The sequence below is a fragment of the Carcharodon carcharias genome, chromosome 18 (genome assembly GCF_017639515.1).
Source record: "Carcharodon carcharias isolate sCarCar2 chromosome 18, sCarCar2.pri, whole genome shotgun sequence".
In the NCBI taxonomy this organism is placed as follows: domain Eukaryota; kingdom Metazoa; phylum Chordata; class Chondrichthyes; order Lamniformes; family Lamnidae; genus Carcharodon; species Carcharodon carcharias.
This window is the reverse complement of record NC_054484.1, coordinates 68,986,283-68,999,097: the sequence shown is the minus strand read 5'-3', so window position 1 is coordinate 68,999,097 and position 12,815 is coordinate 68,986,283. Positions and strand designations below refer to the sequence as shown.

Below are 12,815 nucleotides of genomic sequence, written 5' to 3'. Positions count from 1 at the left end.
ATGTGCGAGTCAATGGCAAGGCCAGCATTGTTGCTCACCCTTAATTGCCCTTGTGAAGGTGGCTATGAACTTGTGTGGCTTTCTCTTAAATGCATTTAACTATTGAGTTCAACCATTCCTGTCAGCCCCAGGAGCCACTCATGAGTAGGTGTGCCAGCTAGCCCACTCCCCTCTCCAGGTCAAGTGGCCAAAATTCTGGATCATGGGACTGAAGTACAGCCAGAAATTGAGGAGCAGTCCCTACAAGTAGTGGAAGTGGGGCTGCAACGTTTATACTCCATATAAAAAAAGAAAGTGGATTTATCCAAGCTGCAGGTAGCCTTTGAGCCTGTGAATTTATTTAAAAGCCTGTTGCACATGAATGCTCCGTGTAACAGTCTCTGGGCCAGCTCCCTGATGGAACAAGGGAGAACTCCTGCATAAAGAGCATTTGGGACCCCAAATTCCCACCAGATGGCGAGGTGGAACACCACAGCATGTCCGGGTGGGAAACAAGGGGGAGGAGAGTGCACAGGAATAGTTGGTACATGAAAATCCTACCACAAAGTGGAAAGCACTGAGGAAATTCCCAAAAGATGGTTCAAGTGGCGAGACAGAGGAGCTGATGAGAATATCCTTCTGAATGATAGTCAGCTAGGATGGGCTCCTTCAGCCATTTTTTTAATCAGAAGGATTTTCTTGGTTTGTGCAGCAAGAATGCATCACCCCTTTAAAAGGTGCTGGCTGCCTTCAAACTTCATCGATGCTTGATTTCTGGCCTGCCCTACAGGTGTGCAGTTAATAGTTAATGTGGGTAGAGCAGGCTGCAGGCCTGAATGACCAGGCTGTACAGTTAGCACGAATGGCATGTCCCTTCCAACATGCAAATGTAGTGCATGGCGCATCCCTGCACCCATTTTGGGGGCCATCAGAGTTACAGGACATTATCTCCTTTAAAGAGGGCCTTGGCTTTAATCATCTTAACTATCTGGATCAGATTCTCTCTAATTCTCTCTCTATCCAGTAAAGTATCAAGTATCTTACAATTCATTGATCTTAGAATGGGGATCATCCATGTTGCCCTTATCTGGAGCTTCTGTTTGGTCACTTCCTGAGAAGGGTGGACCGAAACTGAATGCAGTTCTCCAATTGGAGATCATCTTTACATAACCCGGTTATTGAGATGCTATGTCTGGGAAATACAAATGTAAGGAGGGTTGTTAATTGAATGGACAGAAGAGGTAATTAGGGAAAGGAGTTGACAGTGAGATTCTGATGGAGCGTTAGCACCTGGAAAAGGACACTCTACCAGCTGTAACTTGTTGCAAAACTAGAGTACATAGTTCATTGATTTCACCTTCATTAAGCCAGGTACCAGCCCTGTGCAAATGTGCAGTTGGTGCCTTTTACCAGCTTTAGGCCAAGAACTGGCCCCGCGCATGTGCACAGAAGAAAAGGGAGTAAAGAAGTGAAATGGCATAAAAAAGCATGTCAGGTGACCTGAACTGGAGTGCCATTGTGCTAAAGGTGTCCCACGGAGCAGGACAAGGGAAGAGGGACAGAAAAACGTCAAAGAAGGAAGTCTCAGGCAGGGACAAAGATCAGAGATAGATCCCATAGAGTCAAGATAAATGACAGGTGCAGAAAAAGGCTCCAAGTTAAACAAAAAGCTGACTTGAATCAAAGTGACCTTGAGAAGAGCCCAGAAGATCCGGGAGTGCAGCCAAAGATTGGCGACTCTGTGCTGCAGGTTGCAGGGGCAAAGGTACTCCTTTGGAGCAGTGGTGTTCTGCTTGGCACAGCCGAAGATCTGAAAATGTGTTTGGAAGGTGAAGCGTGAGTGTACTCGAAGATCCAGGGGAAAGGAATCTCAGACAGCAAGATTGAAACTCTAGACATGGATCCTTGTTGAAGCTGCCTGAGTGGGAGCGACATTTGGAGAGAATTCCAAGGCGAGTTTGTAGAGATTGGAAACCCTCATGAGAAAGACATAGAGCTGAAGGTTTAAAGTTTAAAAATTTAAATAAAGGAATAAAAAACTTTTAAATTTGCCCCCTCATGTGACAGTGTCACACGAGTTGGGACATGTCAATGAATTTTTAAATAATTTTTATTGAATTTTAAAACACTTCTTGACACCTCATCCCGCCTGTGGATGAGGTTTCATAAAAAATGCGAAGGCTGTCTGGGCTCTTTGCCTGCCTGCCAACATTAAGGTTGGACGGGCAGCACATTTAACTGTTTTAATTTGTTTTTAACAGGTCTTAATAGGCCTTTGACAGTTTGGCGGGCGTGCAGCCAACTTGGCTGCTTGCCCGCTGAACTGAAAATCTAAATGATGCGCAGTGACGTTGGGACGCCCACCCGATGTCACCTTGTGTCATTTTACATGTAGGCAAGTGGGCTCTGTCTCTGCTCGCCGACCTGAAAATCCTTCCCATAGCTTCAGTGATAGCAGTTGGCTCACGATGTGACAAGTGACAAGCATCTGGGTGGGTTGTTGAGAAATCCATGGAATCTGCTTTGGTCACCTCTGCCATTTATTTTGGAGCGAGGTGTGTCTGGCCACAGTTTGCCTGTTAATTCACATGTGCTGCATACCTACCCTCAATATTAGAGTATAAACCAGATGTGGTAAATTGTTTTATCTTTTCTAATTTGTGTGTGTCTGTAAGGAGATAGCGGGATGAAGAAATAGTGAATATTTGAATCATATTCATGTCCGTATTGAGAACTTTCCAACCCTTCTGTCTGGTGTAATATAGTTCATTTTTCTTGCTTAATAAATGTTTTATTCTTTGTGTTAAAAGTACATAAGCAGACTCCTATGACTTTGTTCAGTAACTTTCCTCCATGGTTTCAAAAAAATGTTAGGATCTATCCAGCTAGGTTCCGCTCTGGAATCTGACTTGTCCAGTAGTAAAACAGCTGGGATCATAACAAACTGCAGTTTGTCTCCTTTATATCTTTGTCCTTTTTTGTCTCTCCTTGGTTGCTCCACAGGGATGTATTCATTGTTATGTTGTGAATTGCAGCTTCTTTTGGTCTTCTACAGAGTTAATTTATAGCTTCCATTTTTACGTCATCTACATACCACTCCCTCTAGGTCTATATTCAAATCATTGGTATACATAGAAAACAGAAGTGGACCTATAAACCTTGTGAGACATTGCTACCCACTCCCAAAAACTGTCCTTAATTTTTGATTTTCTGATTTGTGCCTTTTTAGTTTAGTTTACTGTCCTCCCCAACAAAAACGTGAACCGTCAAAACATATATGAAAAGGCATTATCATTTGTAGGGCGACTGCTTGATGCTGGCGCTTCTCTGTGTTGCTGGTGGTTGGTCCTTATGGGTTTTGCTGGTGCAGTTCCTTAGAGAGCAGAGAGAGAGAGAGAGAGAGAGACGAAGATCAGGTGGGAATTTTCAATTCTGTGATCTGGCCACCGAGCGGCGCTGGCGGTCAGCTGCAGTTCAGCAGTGTGGCCACGGGTTGCCGCTGCAGAGGCCGGTGTTTGTTCGGTTGTCAATGGCAGACGGGTTTGTTTACTTCCGGGTCGGCACCCAGCAGCCGCACACCTCCCCACCCCACCCCCCCCTCTCCTCCCCCACTCCACTCCCCTCTCCTGGGAAGCCGGTGCTGGAGAGATGGCGGCGGGGCCGGAGTCGGAGGGAGAGGAGGTGCCCGGTGAGTGTCAGGTAGACAGTCTGTCTGTCTCAGGGCCGCAGCTAATAAATGCACTGAAATGGCCTGAGCTGTGAGTGAGGATATTAAACAGGGGGATCAGACCTGATGAATGAAGAAGTTTGTGGGTGAGCTTAGGGCAGGTTTGATGGACCAGCTGGAATCTTCCTGTGCTTTCCCATTTCTGGTCTTGGTGTTGGCGAGAGACAGGAGAGCAGTTGGTAGGAGGGAGAAGGAGTTCGCAAGGGGAAATGGATTTTGAGGAGAATGAGAATGGTACCTCCAAAGATGAAGACGATTCATTGAATCATAGAATAGTACAGCACAGGAGGCCATTCGGCCCATCAAGTCTGTGCCAGTTCTTTAGAAGAATAGTCTAGTTAGCTCTACTCCTCTGCTTTCCCCATAACTCTGCAATTTTTTTCTTCAATTCCCTCCTAAAGGCATCTACTGAATCTATATCCAATATCCCTATGCAGCGAATGGCGCCTCTGAGGACATAATTCCAATTCATGGCACACACAAAGGTGTAAGTTTTGGGCAGTAGGGAAAATGGTCACCAAAAGGAAGATTTTCACTAGTGAAATTGCTCTTTACACATTTCCTACAAATAACGAACGGTAGAATTCTTCCATCCTTGAAGTCAGTCACAGGGGACATGGTGCTGCAACATGTCAGGTATTTGTGAAAAACAAAGAGCCAGGCAGTTTTTTTTTAGCAAATATGGTATTTCATGCTGAAATGTAGAATTATAATTTCATTCTGTTCATGGTCAAGTAATTAATTAGATTAACCAATGTTATTTGAACTTATAATTTGGAATCTCCTTGTGGCACAAATACTTGCTATTAGATTAACCCACATATTGTACAGAGACTGTTTATGCCATCTGTGTAGCCTGAGAAGCAATGGTTTAGTTTTTCATTCAGCTGTTTTACTGTCTTAGTATCAGCCTCTTTACAGGAGAGTTTCTGAATTAGATTAACTGTATTTTGTACTGTTGAAGTAATGTTCTCTCTCTCCCTCTCTCTTTCCTTCCTGCTAGTGTTCTGCTTCTCATCCTCTGTTTGTTTGTTGGGAATTTGAACATGGATGCAAATGGTGATAGTACAGGCCTAAAGGCGGAAGAAATTGTAAGGTGTCGTACTGAAGTCACTTAAGCCTAAAGGCTACAGATTTGAACCTATCTGATGCATAATTGGCCATCCATTGTAAGCTCTGACTGGAGTATAATAATGTCAGTCTCTCTGCCAAAGCCACTTGCTACTCCAGGATAAGTGGCGAGAGCAAAAGTAACCTTTTCTCCCATACCCAATATCTTTTTAAATGTCTCTTTCATGTTACCTCCACCCTTGTCTCTAGCAACAAGTGTGAGTTGTTCAAGGACTTCTTTGTTAACCAAAGAGAGACCCATTCAGTTGCCTCTGCTGCTTCCTCCCTGCCCCTTGCACAGTTTTTTATATTCTTTGATGGGATGTGGGTTGCTGGCAAGACCAGCATTTGTTGCCCATCCCTAATTGTCCTTGAAATGAGTTACTTATTGGGTCATTTCAGTGGACAGTAACCACATGAAGCCAAACTTTCCTCCAGAGCAACTTGTTTTCCCTATGGTCTCTCTGCTTGGAAGCATAAAATCTTGTAGCACAGAAGACGGCTATTCAGCCCATCGAATCCTTTTTAAAGAGCAATCAAATTATTGGCACTCTTTGCTCTTTCATCATAGTCCAGCAAAGTTTCCTTTTAAAGTATGTATCTGGTTCCCTTATGAAAGTTAATAATGAATCCTCCTCCATCATCCTTTCAGGCAGTGCATTCCAGATCATAATTCACTGTTTTAAAAAAAAATCTCCTCATCTCCCTTTGATTCTTTTCCCAATTATCTTAAATTTGGATCTATTTGTTACTGACTTACCACCAGTAGAAACAGAGTAAATAAAGCCAAACCGTCAAAACCCTTCATAATTTTGAATACTGCTATTACATTTATTCTTAACCTTCTCTACCTTGGAGCATTCCCAGTTTCTTTAGTCACTCTACGTAACTGAAGTACCTCACCATGGTATCATAAATCTTTACTGCATCCACTCCAAGGCCTTGACATAGAGTCATATGGTTTTACAGCATCGAAAGAAGCCCTTCGGCCCATTGTGTTCACGCCAGTCATCAAGACCCTAACTATTCTAATCCCATTTCCCCACCTTTTCTAATGCGTGGCATCTGGAATTGAACACTTACTCCATCTGAGGCCAAGCCAATTATTTATAAAGGTGTAGCATAATTTCCTTGCTTTTGTATTCTGCTTCTATTTCTAAAGCCTGTGCACTTTATTAGTTTGTCCCATCGGCTGTAAAGATTTGTGCATTTGAACCTCCTGGCCTCTCTCTTCCTGCATCCCTTTAAAATTGTACAGTTTATTTTATGCTGCTTCCCTTGACCTGCCTTCCAGTTTGTATCAATCACACATCTGCCATTCAATATTATTTGCCATGTGTGTCTACCCGTTTCACTAGTCTGTTTATGTTCTCAAGTTTGTTATTATTGTCCTCTCTATTTACTCACCCATGAGATTAACTTTCTGCTCCCTTGACCCCATTCTAACTTTACAGTTGATCACCTAGCATTCCCATGCTAGCTGACATGCAGCTCTGTGGCTCTACAAAATCTTTTGACCCTTCCATTCCCTCTATGCTGCCAGCCTGCTTTTCCAACATCCATAAGATGTAGGGGCAGAAGTAGGTCATTTGGTTCATCGAGTCTGCTCCACCACTCAATGAGATCATGGCTGATCTGATAATCCTCAACTCCTTTTCCTGCCTTTTCCCCATAACTCTTGATTCCCTTACTTAAAAATCTGTCTATCTCCGTCTTGAATATACTTAATGACCCAGCCTCTACAGCTCTCTGCAGTAAAGAATTTCCACGGATTGACTACTCTTTGAGAGAAGAAATTCCTCCTCATCTCTGCTTTATATGGGTGTCACCTTACTCTGAAATTATGCCCTCTGTTCCTAGACTCTCATAAGGGGAAACAACCTCTCAGCATCTACCCTGTCAAGCCCTCTAAGAATCTTATATGTTTCAGTAAGGTTGCCTCTCATTCTTCTAAGCTCCAATGAGTATAGGCCCAACCTACTCAACCTCTCCTCATAAGAAAATCCCTCCATACTCAGGATCAACCTAGTGAACTTTCTCTGTACTTCCTTCAATGCCAGTATATCTTTCCTTAGATAAGGGGACCAAAATTGTTCACAGTATTCTAGGTGTGGGTCTAACTAGTGCCTTGTATAGTTTTAGCAAGATTTCCCTATTTTTGCACTCCATTCCCTTTGAAATAAACATTCCATTTGCCTTCCCTATTACCTATTGAACTTGTGTGTTAGCTTTTTGGGATTCATGCACAAGGACTCCCAAATCCCCTTGTGCTGCAGCTTTCTGCGGTCTTTCTCCAATCAAGTCTTGAATGAGCCACAATTTTTTTCAAATTAAACTTCAGAAAGACTTAAGCCAACATCAACAGTCACAAACTCTGCACCCATCACTGATTTTCTTCCCTTTCTCAATCGCTGACAGGTTGAATTATGCACTTTTCATCTTGACGCCCTTTGGACCTTGAACTGAACTCCCAACCCCATATCCTCTCAATCAAAAAAGTTGCCTACTTTCAACTCTTCCTCAGTCATTTGTAGCTAAAATTCTCATGCATCATGACTTTGTCCCTTGCAGACTTGACTATTTCAATGCTTTCCTGCCTACACTCTTAACCTACCCGTATTAATTTCATCCATAAATATGCCCTCATCCCAGCAACGAGTCCTAGTCGATCACCAACCATATCCTCACTGACCTGCATTGATTTCCAACTTAAATTGAAATTTCACATCCTTGCGCTTAGATTCTTCCATGACATTGCCTGTAGCCTCCTTCAGCCTTACAACCCTTCATTTCTCTGACTCTGGTGCCATATGCATCCTTTTCTTTCTTCTGCCCATCAGTTGCATTCTCAGTTGTCTAAGCCCTAGGCTTCAAAATTCTTACCTCTAAACCTCTCTGCCTTTCATGTTCTGAGCCCCTTTTTAAAACTTGCCCTTTATCCAAACTTCTGGTCATCTGTACTCAATCTCTTTCTTTGGTTCAGAATCCATTTTTGGATTTTGATTTCACCAACATTAAAGATGCTTTGTAGCTGCAAGTTGATGATGTTAGGCTGTGGTTTCCTGTCCACACCTGGAGGAAAGATTGAGGGGGGAGGGAGCAAGTTATGGTTATTGCAACACTGGGATTGAAAGTGCTGGTAAAGTGCAAGACTAATTCATGGTGCTCTCATTACTTCCCATTAAAGTCTTCTCCCCCCTTCTCTCCTTATCAGCACCTTTTGACATTGGCCACAGCTGGTGTTCCTCCCTGGTGACCCATCATTTGTTTCCAAACGTTTTGAATCCCTACTTGTATGAACCTCCAGTGAAGTTCTGTTTGTTTTTTCAGAACCAGGAATTGAGTCTAAGTTCTGGCAGCACACGTGTCCGATAAAATCAGTACTTTGTCCAATAGCTGGAAAGGCAGGGAATCAATCTACTTTTTCATACATCAGAGAGATCTACAAAATCCAGCTCGAGTTTGACTTGGTATGAGTTTCAGTGGTGTTAGCAGAGTTCCTAGTAAAGCTCAGTTATTTTTTTGTTTTGTGAGGAAAAATATTGAATGGCACATTTGTTAGCATGATAGTAAAGTGGTGTGGAGGTCTGTAATGTGTTGACGTGGCTAAGGTATTGAAGGGGTCACGAGTTTATTGTTTGGGCAGATAAAATAGAGGGGGTCAATAATTGGTATTCGCTAGTTAAGGTATTAAAGGGTACCAATAAAAAAAATGGGGAGACGATGGCGCAGTGGTATTGTCACTGGGCTAGTAATCCAGAGACCCAGGGTAATGCTCTGGGGACCTGGGTTCGAATCCCACAATGGCAGATGGTGAAATTTGAATTCAATAAAAACCATTGTCGATTGTTGTAAAAACCCATCTGGACTAATGCCATCCTTACCTGGTCTGGCCTACATGTGACTCCAGACTTACAAAGTCACAAAAAGGAATGAAACTGGATGGACCCAACTGGCATCGACCAAGGCACCAGAAACGACAACGGCAAACTCAGCCCTGTCGACGCTGCAAAGTCCTCGTTACTAACATTTGGGGGCTGGTGCCAAAATTGGGAGAGCTGTCTCACAGCAGCGGTCATAGTCATCCTCATGGATTAAAACCTACAGATAATGTCCTAAACACCACCATTACCATCCCTGGGTATGTCCTGTCCCACCAACAGGACGGCAGAGTTGGTGGCATACAGTCGGTAGGGAGTTGCCCTGGGAGTCCTCAACATCAACTCCATGCCCCTTGAAATCTCATGGCATCAGATCAAACATGGGCAAGGAAACCTCCTGCTGATTACCACATACCGCCCTCCCTCAGCTGATGAATCAGTACTCCTCCATGTTGATCACCGCACGGAGGAAGTACCGAGGGTGGCAAGGGCCCAGAATGTACTCTGGGTTGGGGACTTCAATGTCCATCACCCAGTTTGGCTCAGTAGTGCTACTACCGACTGAGCTGGCCAAGTCCTAAATAACACAGCTGCTAGACAGGGGCTAGCTGAGGGAACCAAGAAGAGGGAAAAACATACTTGACTTCATCCTCACAAACCTGCCTGCCGCAGGTGCATCCGTCCCTAACGGTATTGGTAGGAGTGATCACCGTGCAGTCCCACCTTCACATTGAGGATACCCTCCATTGTGTTGTGTGGCACTACCACCGTGTAAATTGGGATAGATTTCGAACAGATCTAGCAACTCAAGACTGGGCATTCATGAGGTGCTGTGGGCCATCAGCAGCAGCAGAATTTTACTCGAGCACAATCTGTAACCTCATGGCCTGGCATATTCCCCCACTCTACCATTACCATCAAGCCAGGAGATCAACCCTGGTTCAATGAAGAGTGCAGGAGGGCATGCCAGGAGCAGCAACAGGCATACCTAAAAATGAGGTGTCAACCTGTGAAGTTATAACACAGGACTGTTTGCATGCCAAACAGCATAAGCAGCAAGTGATAGAGAGAGCTAAGCAAATCCACAACCAACGGATCAGATCTAAGCTCTGTAGTCCTGTCACACCCAGCCTTGAATGATGGTGGACAATTAAACAATTCACTGGAGGAGGAGGCTCCACAACTATCCCCACCCTCAGTGATGTAGGAGCCCAGCACAGCAGTGCAAAAGATAAGGCTGAAGCATTTGCTACAATCTTCAGCCAGAAGTGCTGAGTGGATGATCCATCTCTGCCTCCTCCAGAGGTTCCCAGCATCATGGATGTCAGTCTTCAGCCAATTCAATTCACTCCATGTGATATCAAGAAACGGCTGAAGACACTGGACACTGCAAAGGTATGGGCCCTGACAATATTCCGGCAATAGTACTTGTGCTTCAGAACTTGCCAAACCCCTAGCCAAGCTGTTTCAGTACTGCTACAACACTGGCATCTACCAGCTATGTGGAAAATTGCCCAGGTATATCCTGTACACAAAAAGCAGGACAAATCCAACCCGGCCAATTATCGGCCCATCAGACTACTCTCCATCAGTAAAGTAATGGAAGGGGTCATCAACAGTGCAATCAAGCAGCACTTGCTTAGCAATAACCTGCTCACTGATGCACTGTTTGGGTTCCACCAGGGCCACTCAGCTCCTGACCTCATTACAGTCTTTGTTCAAACATGGACAAAAGAGCTAAACTCTCAAGGTGAGATGAGAGTGACTGCTCAAGAGAGAGTGTGGTATCAAGGAGCCCTAGCAAAACTGGAGTCAATAGAAAAAGGGGATAACTTTCCGCTGGTTGGAGTCATACCTAGCACAAAGGAAGATGGTTGTGGTTGTTGGAGGACAGTCATCTCAGCTCCAGGACATCACTGCAGGGGTTCCTCAGGGTAGTGTCCTAGGCACAACCATCTTCAGCTGCTTCATAAATGACCTTTCTTCCATCATAAGGTCAGAAGTGGGGATGTTCGCTGATGATTGCACAATGTTCAGCACCATTCGTGACTCCTCAGATCTGAAGCAGCCCATGTCCAAATGCAGCAAGACCTGGACAATATCCACACTTGGGCTAACAAGTAACATTTGCACCACATAAGTGTCAGGCAATGACCATCTCCAACAAGAGAGAGTGCAACCATTGCCCCTTGATGTTCAATAGCGTTATCATCACTGAATCTCCCACTATCAACATCCTAGGGGGTTACCATTGATCAGAAATTGAACTTGACTAGCCATATAAACACTGACTACAAGACCAGGACAGAGGCTAGGAATCGTGCAATGAGTAATTCACCTCCTGACTCCCAAAGCCTGTCCACCATCTACAAGACACAAGGCAGGAGTGTGACAGAATACTCCCCACTTGCCTGGATGCAGTGCAGATCCCACAACACTCATGAAACTTGACACAGTCCAGGACAAAGCAGCCTGCTTGATTGGCACCACATCCACAAGCATTCACTCCCTCCACCACCGACACACTGTAGTAGCAGTGTGCACCATCTACAAGATGCACTGTAGGAATTCGTCAAGGCTTGTTCGATAGCACATTCCAAACCTGCGACCACTACCGTCTAGAAGGACAAGGGGAGCAGATAGATGGGAACGCCATCACCTGGAAGTTCCCCTCCAAGTCACTCACCATCCTGACTTGGAAATATATCACCGTTCCTTCACTGTCGCCAGATCAAAATCCTGGAACTCCCTTCCTAACAGCACTGTGGGTGTACACCACATGGACTTCAACGGTTCAAGAAGGCAGCTCACCATCACCTTCTCAAGGGCAATTAGGGATGGACAATAAATGCTGGCTCAGCCAGCGAAATCCACATCCCGTAAATGAATGAAAAAAAACAACTGCAAGTGCTGGAAATCTGAAATGTTGGAAATATACAAACTCCATTAGATTCTGCTAAAAGAAAAAGATGGTTTTTTGATGTAGATCCTTCATCAGAACTCATTGTCCAACATGTCTGCCTGAGTTACCTCTAGCATTTGTCTTCTCTGTGCAAACTTAATAAAAGATTAAATAGTATTTGGCTGTTTAGGAATGGTTAAATGTTTTCCAGGACATGGGGGAACTCCCTGTTTCTTTCAAATTGTGTTATGGGGTCATTCTCACCCACCTGAGAAGGTGGACCTCAGGTTAATCTATCTTCCAAAAGACAGCATCCTTGCAGTGCAGCATTTCCTCTGTACTGCACTTGTGTTGAGCTAGATTACTTGCTCAAAATTGGAGTAAAAAACACAACCATCTGCCTCAGGCAAGAGTACTACCACTGCACCAAAGCTGTCACCACTGTGTATGATCTTGTGTGTTCCAAGTCCAACACCAGTGTTCTAATATAAAATAAAAACAGAAAATGCTGGAAAAACTCAGCAGGTTTGGCAGCATCTGTGGAGAGAGAAGCAGAGTTAATGTCAGTATGACTCTTCTCCAGTGCTGCTGAAAAAAGTTATACAGTCTCAATGTTAACTCTGCTTCTCTGTCCACAGATGCTGCCAGACCTGCTGAGTTTTTCCAGCATTTTCTGTTTTTATTTCAGATTTCGAGCATCCAGAGTATTTTGCTTTTATGCCAGTATTCTAATATTCACTGATTTGTAGCTTGTTACAAATCTTGTGTACAATTCATGACAGTTCATAAGAGTTCAACTGCTGAGACAAGGCAGACATCTAGAAAAAGAATTTATGAAAGAGTTTTCTGAACTGTGTAGCATGGCCTCATTCTGGTAAAAATAAATCAACAGCAGAAGATGCTTGAGGGATAAATATTGGCCAAGATATCAGGGATAAATCTCCTCTTAAAAGCAAAACACTGCGGATGCTGGAAATCTAGTGTTCCTCTCTGCAGATGCTGCCAGACCTGCTGAGTTTTTCCAGGTATTTTTATTTTTGCTATAAATCTCTTCTTTGAAACACTGTCCATTTCTCAATTGAAAGATGGTCCCTCTGGTAGTGCAGTACTCCCTTAATGGCATGTCAGCCGTGATGTTAATGCTCAAGTGGTTGAGTGTGACTTGAACCTGGAACTTTGTATCGTAGAGGCGAGAGTGCCGCCAACTGAGCCACAG

The 12,815-nt window shown here is 44.1% G+C and overlaps 1 protein-coding gene across 1 annotated transcript in view; it reads left to right on the top strand.

Annotated features, from left to right (window-relative positions):
• Positions 1 to 3,610: 3,610 nt before the first annotated feature.
• Positions 3,611 to 12,815, top strand: part of rpgra (retinitis pigmentosa GTPase regulator a) — a 132,056-nt gene continuing 122,851 nt past the window's right edge. Inside the window, exon 1 of the mRNA XM_041211145.1 lies at positions 3,611 to 3,667. Coding sequence (XP_041067079.1) covers positions 3,628 to 3,667 — 40 coding nt within the window. The 5' untranslated portion in view covers positions 3,611 to 3,627. The remainder of the gene's footprint in view (positions 3,668 to 12,815) is intronic.